The sequence below is a fragment of the Telopea speciosissima genome, chromosome 8 (genome assembly GCF_018873765.1).
Source record: "Telopea speciosissima isolate NSW1024214 ecotype Mountain lineage chromosome 8, Tspe_v1, whole genome shotgun sequence".
In the NCBI taxonomy this organism is placed as follows: domain Eukaryota; kingdom Viridiplantae; phylum Streptophyta; class Magnoliopsida; order Proteales; family Proteaceae; genus Telopea; species Telopea speciosissima.
This window is the reverse complement of record NC_057923.1, coordinates 42,159,033-42,171,892: the sequence shown is the minus strand read 5'-3', so window position 1 is coordinate 42,171,892 and position 12,860 is coordinate 42,159,033. Positions and strand designations below refer to the sequence as shown.

At 43.6% G+C, this 12,860-nt stretch overlaps 1 protein-coding gene across 1 annotated transcript; it reads left to right on the top strand.

The window, feature by feature from the left end:
* The first annotated feature begins 11,674 nt into the window (after positions 1-11,674).
* On the top strand, positions 11,675-12,481 carry LOC122671706 (calmodulin-like protein 7). Its single transcript, XM_043869085.1, has one exon. The coding sequence runs from the start codon at positions 11,759-11,761 to the stop codon at positions 12,479-12,481; it is 723 nt and encodes a 240-aa protein (XP_043725020.1). The 5' UTR covers positions 11,675-11,758.
* The last annotated feature ends 379 nt before the right edge of the window (positions 12,482-12,860 follow it).

Sequence of the window (12,860 nt, the reverse complement as noted above, 5' to 3'; positions counted from 1 at the left end):
ATTAATGAAAATTAATGCATCCTAACTCATAAGCATCTAACAAAATTAAGGGATTAAATTGGCGTCCTAACACATGAGCATCTAAACTATCAAACTAAAGCGAATTGAAAGGAATAACAAAAACACAGCCACACTTCATAATCACATAAAAAGAAATAAGGGAATAAAAGTGCATCCACATACCACAACCATATAAAAAAAATAAAAGAAATAGAGGGAGAAGAAGAAGAAGATAGAGAGAGATAGAGGAGAAGGAGAATGAGATTGAGAGTTTAGATAGTAAATCCTGGATGTGCTTGCATGAATGTAATTGGAAAGCTTGAATATTTGCATAAACTTACCATGGCCTCCTCTTCTAAATCTTCAAGTCTTGTCATCAACTTAAGAACTTAGACTAGAAGGCTTAAAACCTAAACTAGAATTAAGAAATTACTACCCAATTGAAGACTTAAATTGAAATTAAAGCATAAACTAAACCTATTACAACCATTAAATGAAAATCAAAAAGCAAACTAGAACTTAGCAAAGCCAAAAATCACAACTTAGAAGGAGAAGAAGAAAAGAAATTTTACTAAGTGAATGAACTAAAAATTATACTAAAAACTGAATTAAAATTGAACTAGAAACTAACTAAAAACTGAACTAAAAAACTAACTTCTTACAACCCAAAGGGCAAGGGGTATTTATAGGGGGGAAGAGAAGAGAAGGGAGAAGAGGGAAGTGTAGGAGAAATATTCCCTAAGAAAAGAGAATAGTCTCTTGTCCTTCCTCTTTTACAATGCCTTGAATCCTAAGAAAAAAGAAAAAAATAGAAAGAAGAAGAAGAGAAGATTGTTTACATAGACCTTCTATTTCTAGAAAAGTAAACTTCCAATTCTAACAAGTGCTTCCTTTTCTTTGTAGATATCTTCTCCAAGCAATCAAAGCATCTTTGATTTTTCAACTTTCCATAGGTGAGAGAATATTTTTCAAAATAAGTCTATTCCAAGTAGAATTCCAGAAGTGCCCTTGAGAAGTTGGAGGAGAGAGAGAGTAAGGGTGATGATTAGGATTCCTTCAAGAATAAATAAAATACCCATTCTGTCCTTCAAGAAACGTGGAGCATGGGGTGCTTATATAGGCCTCACCATTGTGTTCCTTGCGAAAAATCACCCAAAATAGACCCAAATTTCATCCAATTTGGAGATCGGGAGCCCAAGATATCTCAAGTTGAAGTTGGACTGTCCAGAGCCCTCCAAATGGAATCTTTCGGGTACAAGAAATGTAACTTCTAATAATTCTGTTAAGGCCCCTGCAATCTGAACTTTCGCTTCACTTTGTCTCCAGCCGACTGTCAATAATTACAAATAAACCCCTATAGACCATTTTCGTGTTTCGTTACGGAAACGGCCGTAACTTCTTCGTTTCAACTCGGAATCATGTGCCGTTTAAACCGTTGCGAAGCTGACTTGATGGGCTACTCATCCAAGCCATTAACACCTTTAAACACCTTAAAAACATTTCCTTAGCATCATCTCCTCTATTTTCACAAGAATTCACCTAAAACCTGAAAAGCACAAGAAAGCACCGAGTAACTCTGTCCAATATGGTAAAATGTATGCTTTATGCCCTAAGATTTCACACATAAATGTGCTCATCATCGCGGTTGACTCCTTGTCAAAGTTGGCCGAGGCCGACCTCCAATATCTAAACCGATTAGTATACATAGAGATCTTGGAGAAGCCATCCTTACAAGAAGAAAGCGTAAAGCACATTGAAGAGGACGGGCCGACCTGGTTGGACCCCATTGTCAACTACTTGGAGAATGACCTGCTCCCGGAGAACCGAGACGAAGCAAAAAAGGTCAAGATCCGAGCTGCCAAGTACACCATGATCGACGGAGTGCTCTACAAAAGAGCAATCTCGGCCCCACTTCTCCGATACCTTGGACCGAAGGGAGCTGAGTATGCCTTGGCCGAGGTGCATGAGGGAATATGTGGGAGTCACATGGGTGACCGGGCTCTCGCGTACAAGATACTTCGGCAAGGATTTTATTGGCCAAGAATGCAAGAAGAGGCCATGAGGTATGTGAAGACGTAAGAGAAGTGCCAGCTGTTTGCACCGATCCTGAGCCGACCAGCAACAAAGCTGACCTCAATGCTAAGCCCAATCCCTTTTGCTATGTGGGGAATGGATATTCTCGGAGATTTCACCCCGGCATCGGGAAATAGGAAGTACGTAGTAGTGGCGATCGATTACTTCACTAAATGGGTTGAGGCCGAGCCCCTTGCTACCATCACTGAGAAGAACATGGAGAAATTCTTCCGAGATAAGGTCATCTACCGGTTCGGGCTACCGAAAGTGCTCATCACAGATAATGGCACGTAATTCAACAACCTGGCCTTCTGAGAGTTCTGCGAACACTTCTACATTGACTTTCGATCGATCTCAGTAGCTCATCCGCAAGCAAATGGACAAGTAGAAGTATCCAACCGAACATTACTCGCCGGCATTAAGAGAAGGTTAGATGAGGCCAAAAGAAAATGGGTGGAAGAGCTCCTAAGTGTCCTATAGGCATATAGGATGACAGTAAGAACACCAACCGGGGAGAGCCCTTTTCACCTCACTTATGGGACCGAAGCCCTCGCCCCGGTCAAAATTATGGCATCATCGTACCGAGTGCTCAACTTTGATGAGAAGACCTATGAAGATGGGCTGAGAGCCAACCTTGACTTCCTCGAAGAAGTTCGAGAAAATGCCCTACTCTGAAACACGGCATACCAACAGAGGACGGCAAGGTACTATGACTCAAGAGTAAAAGAACGGCACTTCCGTCAAGGGGACCTTGTCCTTAGAAAACTCAGCGCATCCCAGCCAAGGCAGTAAAGAAAGTTAGCACCAAATTGGGAAGGCCCGTACATAGTCTCCAAGAAAATTTGCCCTGGGACGTATCGCTTGCAAACTCTAGGGGGCAAGAAGGTACCGAGACCTTGGAACTCGGAAAATTTAAAGAAATTTTTTCAGTAACTTCCATAAGTATTCTGCTCGGCAAGGTTTTTGACGAGCATGTTTGTATTCGGCTTCAGCCCCGACGGTTGATTCAATTAAATAAAGTCTTTCTCCACCACTTAACGTATTTACAAGCTCCTAAATCAAAGTCGTAAGATCGACCCTCATAGGTCGACAACCAAGTCGTAAGATCGGTCCTCATTGACCTGGCCGACCTCAAAGACCGACCCTCATAGGTTGGCAAACAAGTCTTAAGACCGGTCCTCATAGACCTGGCCGACCTCTCAAGAGCAAACTCCCCCTTGGCCGAGCCTAACAAAGTTTGAAACTAAGCTAAGGCATTACGCTCGGCCAGGAAGGCTGCTCGACCACGCGTTCGCTTATATGATAGCCGGTCCGATCGGACCAATGGGAATGGAAAATTAACTAACCAAAGCAAAAATCACCTTGGCCTCGGGCATGGCATGGCCGAACCGATGACCACGTGAAGCATGGGTAAAAAACAGACAAGTCCCTAAGCTCGGCTGGCGGAACGGGTCGTCAGTTCAGCCACAACCTCAAATGGAACAACATACACAAGGAAAAAAAGGCTAAGAATGCCGAGCTAAAACACTTGGACAAATTCTGGCAAAAATAGATTTTCTATTCAGTACAGGCCGACTGCTCGGCATGGTTACAATGAGGGCAATTCGGCCCCCCAAAAAAAAAAAAAAAAAAAATTTTTACATCTCAATCTCCTCGGCGGTGGACTTGGAGGCGACCTCGGCGACATCCATGGCTGTAGGCTCGGCAAGGGGGTCTTGGGGTTCAGCGTCAAGGGCGAAGAGGTCAGCCTGCGGAGGTTCCTTAAGGGGCAGAGCCTGAGTGACCTCGGCTCCCTCCTCATCTCCCAACTCCCTGGCAAAGGTAGTCGCATCGTCATCAAAATGTGAGAGATTGAGATCGAGATAGACCGTCTTAATCTCGGCCAAGAGATCAGCCCGGCCTGCCTCAAAACCTTCGACATAGGGAGGCTTCCTGATCTCATGGCATACATCAGCGTACTCCTTCGATTGGAGATAGTCGTTGATCGCCTCGTCCCGAGCCATGGCCAGGTCCTCCTTGGCTTTCTCCCTCGCCTCGGCCAGCTGAGCCTGTAGAGCCCGGGCCTTCTCTTTTTTCCTGATCACCTCGGCCTTAGAGCTCTCCACTTCGGCTTCGGCTGTAGTAAGCTTCTCTTGGGTCTCCCGACGCCTCTGAACGGCATCCTAGGCATCCTGGTAGGCTTTCTTGCACTGGATGCCCAAGGAGTGGTTCTCGGTCAAGAGCCGCTCAAAACGAAGCATGGTCTCCACTGCCTTGGCGAAGCCCTGCAAAAAAGCATGAGAACAAAAGTCAGGACAGACCACACAAGTCGGACCTAATCACAAGAGCCGACCAGGAAACTTACCATGTTGAAATCCTGAAACAGGGTGGAGAGGAGCTCAGGGTCAGACAGCGCCTCGAGCTTCTCCCTGTCAGCTGGAAGCCGACCTACGTCCAGCCATTCCTTGGCATGTGCGGCCGACGTCAATGCCGAGTCCCCTGGGAAGAGGCGCAATGTCGGCCTCACAAGAACGTTGCTGGCCGAGGCCCTCCCCAAGACATATCGGGAGATGTTGGGGGGTGAAGCCACGGGCAGAAGGCCACCACTTGTCAGATTGACCGAGAGCTTCTGACGCTTGGTATCTTTCGGCAGGCTTCTCTCGTCTTTTCGGCCCTTCCCTTTCCTCGGAGACCCCGCTGGGCCCATACACTTCTCTGCCTCAAGGCCGACCACAGCGTCTGGTAGGCTCGGCATCACGGCCTTGCCCTTGGGGGCCTTGGAGGACTTGCCCCGGGACTTCTTCTCAGTGTTTTTCTTCTTCTAGTCCGCAAGGGTCTCGGCCCTTAGCCGAGCGGTATCCGTAGGGGGAATATGGCCGACCACTGCAAGAGAAACCAAACATCAAAAATAAATCGAAAAAGAAAAGAAGACTAAGTAAAGGGGCCAGCTCGGGCAACAGAAAAGGGCTCGGCTCGGGCTTCTACTAGGGGTCATATGCCACCTCTGAAGAAACCCCTCGTCCTGAAGCTGGAGGACATCGAGGGGCGGACGCTGGGGGATCAAGTCAAGCTAGGTCAGCTCATTCTCAATCAGGGGTAGTACCCTGTTGACATAATTCAAATGGATCTCCTTCCACTCGGCTCGGAGAGGGCTGTTTGGGATCGAAGCAAAGAAAAAGCAGGGCTTCCAATGCTTATTGAAGCTCGGCGTGCCGACCAAAAACTTGTGGCCACCCAGGGACGTACTCTTCCCAGATCAGCGGCTGAAATAGTACCACCCCTTTTCTGGAGACTTCTTCAAGAAGAAGAGCCGAGAGAAAAGCGCCACGCTTGCTCCTCAGCCCATCTCACAAAATAAGACGTAGAAGCCGTACACGGCCAGCCAAGAGTTCGGCACCAGCTGACCCGGGGACAGGTGGAAATGGTCCAAGATCTGGTCCACCAGACCGAGGACGGGGAGCCTGAACGCATACTTGAAGGGCAGCTCGTACAAAGCCACCTCGTCGGGCCTGATGTAGCAGGCCATCTCCCCTGGGTTAGGAGCTCGGAGCTGAATGTCCTCAGGGATAGCATAGGTCATCCTCAGATAGTCGAGATATGCATCCATGATCGTGCTCGAAACGGTGCCGACACTCCCTTCTTCGAGCTCAGGGGCGTCAGCAGACAAGCTGACCGAACCAACCACCAGTTTGGAAGAATCTCCCTCACTTGACTCCTCATCGGATGAGGACGACCCAGAGTTCTCGGCTCGGTCCACGCCAATTGGTTGGGCCGCATGGTCGAACTCTAGGAGCAACGGAGGCTCGGCCACCTCGGCCTGACGAGGCTCCACTACATCGGGCTCATCCGAAGTCGAGCCCAACAAGTCTATGGTGGGAGAACGAGCGGGGAGCTCTCAGCTCGGACTCGCGCCCTCTGCCGCCCCAGCAAACAGCTCGCCCATGAGACTACTACCAACTGACATACTGGGCGGAGAAGACTTACTGGTTGAAGAAGAGCTGAGGATGAGCTGAGCACGAACGAATCAAAGGCCGAGCTGATCACGAACCAGAAAGCACCGAGCGCTACAGAGCTGAAGAATCCGAGCTTGCCGAGAAGTCAATAACTTGGAGCAGTGAAGAATGAATAGTTAGGAGTCGCCTATTTATAACTCTTGGGTTGAACTGATCCAACGGCCAAGCAGAGCTCAGCATAATTCAACGGCCCAGATCAAAGGACGTTTTGAATTCCTGAGCCTGCCATAATGACTCTGCTGACGTGCCACTGACGTCCAACCGTCAAACCGTACAACGTCAAATCCACGGCAAAAATAAGCTCAGCTCGGCCGCAAAAATCTTCCAGACATGCAGACCTGGAAACTTCACTCATCAGTGCCGAGCCGACCCCTGATGAGTGGGGGGCTGTGATGAGGCATAAAACACCCCACCAATCAGAGGCTGCCACCTGACCAACCTGACCTTAGTCCGAGAACTGAATTGAGCCGAGCAGAAAACCGGGCCGACCTGACCTCCGATAAGTCACCTAACAGAGCCGGACTCGCACAAGTTAGCCAGTGGCTGAGGTCGAGCTCTGAGCCGAGCTCACACAGGTCAACCGTAAATTCCTGGCCGAGCTGACTGTCGAGACCAACCTCTCGGGCTGACCTCCTAGGCCGAGGTGACTGCCAAGGCCGACCTCCCAGGCCGAGCCCTCCTACACGGAAGCTACCATAGCGCCCCACCGGAGATCGCGGGGCCACGTCAGCGCATCTCGAGAATCACGGGATAAGAATCGAGTCACGATCCCAGTGCGATACGAAGTCACACTCTACATGGACTCTTACCTTAATAAGAGCCCGGCCCCGAAAATAGCTCTCCACTCTGCTCTACACGAGAAAGCCTTCCGAAAGAAGGACTCCTACCATACTAGGACTCTCCTAACCGCCTCATCTCATCCTCACTCTATAAATACCCAGGTATGGAGTATCATTCCTCATCTCGCTTTTTGTTAGCTGTTACGCTGTTGCACTGGTGATCTAACTTGAGCATCGGAGAGTCCTAGGCCGGAGCTACACCGGCCCTCTTGTGCTCATCTCTTGGTCCTTGCAAGCTCCTCCGTGGGCGAACCAAGCGTCGGAGATTTCCACACGCAACAGAACCACACGAACAGTTAACGTTCTTTTTTCCATATTTAATATATATGGGGAAAAGAACGCAACCTGATCGCGTGACCCTTGTGGTTCTTCTTGTGCCTAGACACAGAAGAACACGAAAGTATCGTACTGCCCTCATGGAAAGGAGGAAATCCCACTCAAAGCGATGCTTGCACATGCACTCTCATTAGTTAGCGCATGCAAAATTTAAAGGCCCAGGCAAGGAATGATCTCTTTCCCTTGTATAATTCTATAACTCCTAACATCTCAACAAAAAGAGAGAAAAGTTGGGCTTGGTAGAAGAAGGCCGATGGAATATCTACAAATTTTTTTATTATTTTTTTTAATTTTTATATATCTACCATGTTCATGTGTGGTTACCAAAAAAAAAAAAAAAAAAAAATCAATGCTTATTGCACTTCACCAAAAACAAAAAAATCAATGCTTATTGCAGACCTCAACTCCCAATACACTTTTAAAAAAAAAAAAACTCCCCATACACGGTATTAGTAAAGTCCATGCACCATATGCGTTTAGACTTTGGAGATGTACGCCAATTAATTTGGCCAAGTGGCCATGTTCAGGACCCGTGTCTCATGTAAGAAAGGTCGACCTATAAGATCGTTTAAGATGGTTATTAAGATTAATCCAAAGATTACTTTTAATAAGGAAAATTTTCTCTTATCTCCCCTACTATATCTTAGATTATGTCCTAAAGTTTAAAAATATTTCATCAAAACCCAAAGATTAAAATTCTCAAACCAAAATTTTGAAGGGCCCGTTTTAGTATGTGTGTGGAATATCGATATATAGCATGTTATCCATTCTTGAATCAACCCCTAAGAAAATGGAACCAGTAAAAAGAAGCCAAGATTTTCATAAATCTGTGATTTTTTTAGAATTTTTTTTTACTATTATCAAAAAGTCTTGTAAATCTTGTGATGCAGCAGGTTCTAAAAGAATTTAAGAAAACGAAAAATAGCCTAAAGAATCAGAAGGAAAAAACTAATTGGAACTTCTTTAATCTTCGATGCCTCCTCTTTGTTTTACATTTCCTACTTATACACTAAGAACAACACTTGCAGCCACTTGTACTCTCAACTGTCAATTAGTTACAAGACTTCAACAACCCCCAAACTACTAACCGACACTAACAAGCTTAACTAATTCACAATTACAATTCAAACCCTTTCAGCCAACTGGGTCTATTCCTCTTCCTTTTCGGTCTAATGTCATCTTCCACTTGTGTAGCTTTACTGATGTGTGCGTTCTGTTCCTTTTGTTGTATTTCATCTGTATCATCTTTTTCCAATAGATAAGTTTCATTGTTTTTTTGTTAGCTAAATGATTAAAAGAAGTTTTACCCAAAAAAAATCAAAAATGATTAAAAGAAGGAAATATTATCAAAATAAAAAGTTAAAAGGGAATGAGAACATCATCTAGTCGCATGCTATGCATGGCCCTACACCTAGACACAGGGTCACGTAAATTGACTGCCATGTCTTCAAGAATTTTCGCCTTTTCATGGGGCACTGGGTGCACGATCCTGTGTCTGGATGCAAGGCCGCACACCACACGCGATCAAGTAGCGTTCTTTCTCCCAAAATTAATTAATAACCAATTCAATAGAGAGGTTTAGAAATCAGCTTAATTAAAATCGGCAACCTCAATTCCAATTCAAACCAGCTGATCCTCATTCGATTCCTTACACCATGATAGGCCAAGCAAGTAGCAAGTTAGGCATCAATCCATATCACGGAAACTTTGATTTTGACATATATTTCTTTCTGGCAAAATTTTTCCTTCACTAGACAGAAAAGGTTCATCACACCATCTTAGGGTTCATAATCCTCTATAGGGTTTTATATATTTCCTAAAATACCCTCCTGATACCCTCTCACATCATCTGAAATCACCATAAATCTCCGTCAGTTTCTTTTCTTTACGAATTTTTTTTTTATTTTTTTATTTTTATTTTTGTTTTGGGAAAAGATTTCGTACACGCTCGTGTAAACTGTGTACGAAACCTTTCCCCAAATAATATTGTACAAATTGAGTAAAAATGACTCTTCTCCTCTGTTTACTATTCGTCATCTATGATTACGGTGCCCGCAACCAGCCTCTGTCGCGCAACTCCGACGCCGCAAATTCTCCTGTCCCACTTATTATAATGATAACGCATTCCAACATTAGAAGAAGATCATTTTCACCATTACAGACCTGAAATTCCTTCATTCTTACACAATACACAGACAGAGAAAGTAAGAAAAAAAAAATCAAGCTCTGTTTCTATATTTGTGGGGTCTCTCACAAATAAATGGCGACGACCCAGCAAAATCACACCTAAGCACACACAACATCGGATAGTCAAGACTCTCTTGACATAAATGAAATGGAAGCAATACAAGAGAAGCCACATGCTGGCGCTCACATCGAACTGTATGGACACATGAAGTTCCAACTCAACCCAGACGGCATATAGCAGTGAATGCATTAGAAAAAAAGGATTCTAATTACGCATGATGTGATTTGTCTAGAATTTGATCAAATTTCTTGATAAATCAATTTCTATTAACAAGATTTTCTGCAACTCCCATTTTCTTCGTTTTTTTTTTGTTCTTGGTTCTTGGTTCTTGGTTTTTGGTATTAGGATTCTATTTTCTTAAGGTTGTAGAATGAAGAGATAGATGGATAGGAAAGGGAGAGTGACACCGTGAGAGGAGAGAGATTCAGGAGAATCAAAAAAGAAAAAGGGGGGTGTGGAGAGATATATTTTGGAGAAGAAGAGGGTTTCAGGGATTTGATTTTGTTCTCAGAACAAAGGGGTTGGAGTCGTTGGTGAGTTAACTGTTAAACAGGAAGAAGAGGATTAGTGGGGTAAAATTGTCATAAAATAAGGGTAAATAGGGAAAAATACCTTCTTTAAGAATATTACGGATATTAAATTAAGGGGAAAGGTTTCATACACGGTTTACACGATCGTGTACGAAACCTTTCCCTAAGAGGAGAGAGCAGAGAACTCTTTCGTTTAAAGAAAGCAAAAAGTGTCACGTTCCACCTTTAAAAAAACAAAAGAAGAAAAAGAAAGGGAGAAACGGTGGAATTAATGCTTTTCTTATTACGCGGAGAGCTAGGGCCGGGGTGGGTTCCCAACTCTACATTATTAATAGCCTTCATTCCATTAACTACTATTAAAACAACATCACTTCCATTTTTAATCCCCTTGAAACCCAACTTTACTTAATGAGTGAAGTACCACTACACTCACACTAAAACAAAAAAACAAAAAACTGCCACTACACTCACACTCTCCTTTTATATCAAATCTTTCTCAAATTAAACCCATCCATGTATCCAATTAACGGATATTGATTATTGATATCATATTTATTCCCTATATATATTTTTCTTTCTCACAGACCCACTTTGTAAGAGCACCATGGTAGGCCAGGCCAGAATTCCACACACATGATCGAAGGGTGACATCAGAGTAGGGATGTAAATGAATAGTCGAAATCCATTTTCATATTCGTTTTCGTATCCGTTTAGTACTATTCAAATCTGTCCAAAAGCTAAATGGATACGGATAAACGGATAAAATATTTGATCTATATCCGTGTCCGTATCCGTTTAGCACTATCTGAATCCGTCCGAAAGCTAATCGGATACGGATGCGGATATAGCATTATCCGAGCCGAATCCGATCCGTTTACATCTCTAGATCAGAGCTGGCTCAAGCAAAAGTCTATGTTGGGTTTAGTAATATTGGGATTGTGATGGTTGCACCCTATAAATATCCCCCTTTGGGCCTTGATGAATGGGGTTGATTTGTTGTCACCATGATGGTGACATTTAATTTTTATAATCGTGTGTCATTTTCTCTATGTGACATTTCAGTTGGGATTAAATTTTTGTGGACAGGAAGATCCAATCTCTTATTCACATTTCAAGTTCTAATTTCGGTGACGTTAGTCATTTTTTATGGTAGGCCTTAGCGCAAAAGTAAGGTTATTCCATTGTGACCAAATGATCGCGGGTTCAAGTCTGGAAACAACCTCTCTCCCAAAAGCAAGGATAAGGCAAACTCATATGACAAAACAAACATTTGCACACATGCATGTATGGATGAGACGATAACCGGTGAACAACATACAAGATAGATATGTCATTACATAAATGACAAATGATTGAATTTGAGACTGAAATTTGACATATTGTTAATTACAATCATAAAACTTTCCTTAACTATATATATAATATAATGTGATTCACCAAATCACTTTTTGAAATTGGAAAATGAGATCCATGGTTATAATTCATTTTGTCACAAAAGGTGGTGACAAGTAACAAGATTTTGTCTTAATAAATACAATTATGATTTGTTAATATTTTTTAGGGTTGACGCGGTTTGTGGGATCAACTTTCACACCAAACAACGCGTTTCCATTCTCTCCTTTCAATGAATCCAGTGCTCACTTCCTTGACTATCTATCTCATCTGTTTTCCATTCTCTGATCTGCTCCACCCTCCCCTTCCTATGGTCAGTTTTTCCTCCTTTGGCAGGTAGACATAAAGATGCTACAGCTGCTTAGCTTTGTGTTCATAGCAGTTGTCTTCATCTGTAGTCTCATCAATCCTATCTTCTCTGTTCCTTCTGAAAAATTTCTAGCTTGGATTAGATCTTTGCTTTTGACTCCTACAACCACTACTATTTCATCCACCATGTCCACCACCACAACTGCTTCAACTTCCACAAAAGAAGAGAAGAAGAATGAGAGAGAGCACGATAAAGTAGAACTAGAGAGGGTCTTTGCCACCTTTGACAAGAACGGAGATGGGTTTATAACAAAGCAAGAACTTGGTGAGTCTCTGAAGAACATGGGACTCTTCACAACAGATGAAGAAGTAGCAAGTATGGTTGCAGGTTTGGATGTTAATGGTGATGGGCTCATCGATCTCGACGAGTTCTGTGAATTGTATGATTCTATGGAGAAGAGTGGAGGAAATAAGAATGATGAAATGGAAAAGGAAGAGTGGAATGATGATATGGATAAGGATTTGAGGGAAGCGTTTGATGTGTTTGATGGGAATGGAGATGGGTTGATAACAGTAGAGGAATTGGGTTTGGTGTTGTCATCGATGGGGCTTAAGAAAGGACTTGGGATTCAGGATTGTAAAGAGATGATCAGAATGGTTGATATGGATGGAGATGGCAAGGTTAATTTTGACGAGTTCAAGAAGATGATGATCAAGAATCCCACTGCACCTGCAACTGGAGCATGCTTTACTTCTTCCTAGTTCAGTAAGCCATGTTTAAAACTTTAAATCTCTCCATCTGAATTCTCTTTATCTGATATATATCCATCCATCCATGCCCAATTGCCAATCAATCCAAACTGGTTTTATGTAAATGATTAGTTCTTTGGGGAACTAGTTCACAGGCATGGTCACAGTGGGATTGATCATCTATTTGGTGATTACTAAGGACTAACACCTTTTGTGATTTTGTTGATTTCAACTTGGTTTATTAATTAGTGTTCTGCTGGGCCCTGGGAGGCTATAATTTGGTTGGGGTGGTGGTGACAGACTGATGCTTGAGGGATTCCTTGCGATTTGAGGATGGAGAAACATTATCTAAGTCTGTTCTGTTCTAAAAGTAACTGTAAATAGAATATTT

Coding starts and splice junctions, on each gene's coding strand:
- LOC122671706 (XM_043869085.1), top strand. CDS start 11,759: ATGCTACAGCTGCTTAGCTTTGTGTTCATAGCAGTTGTCTTCATCTGT.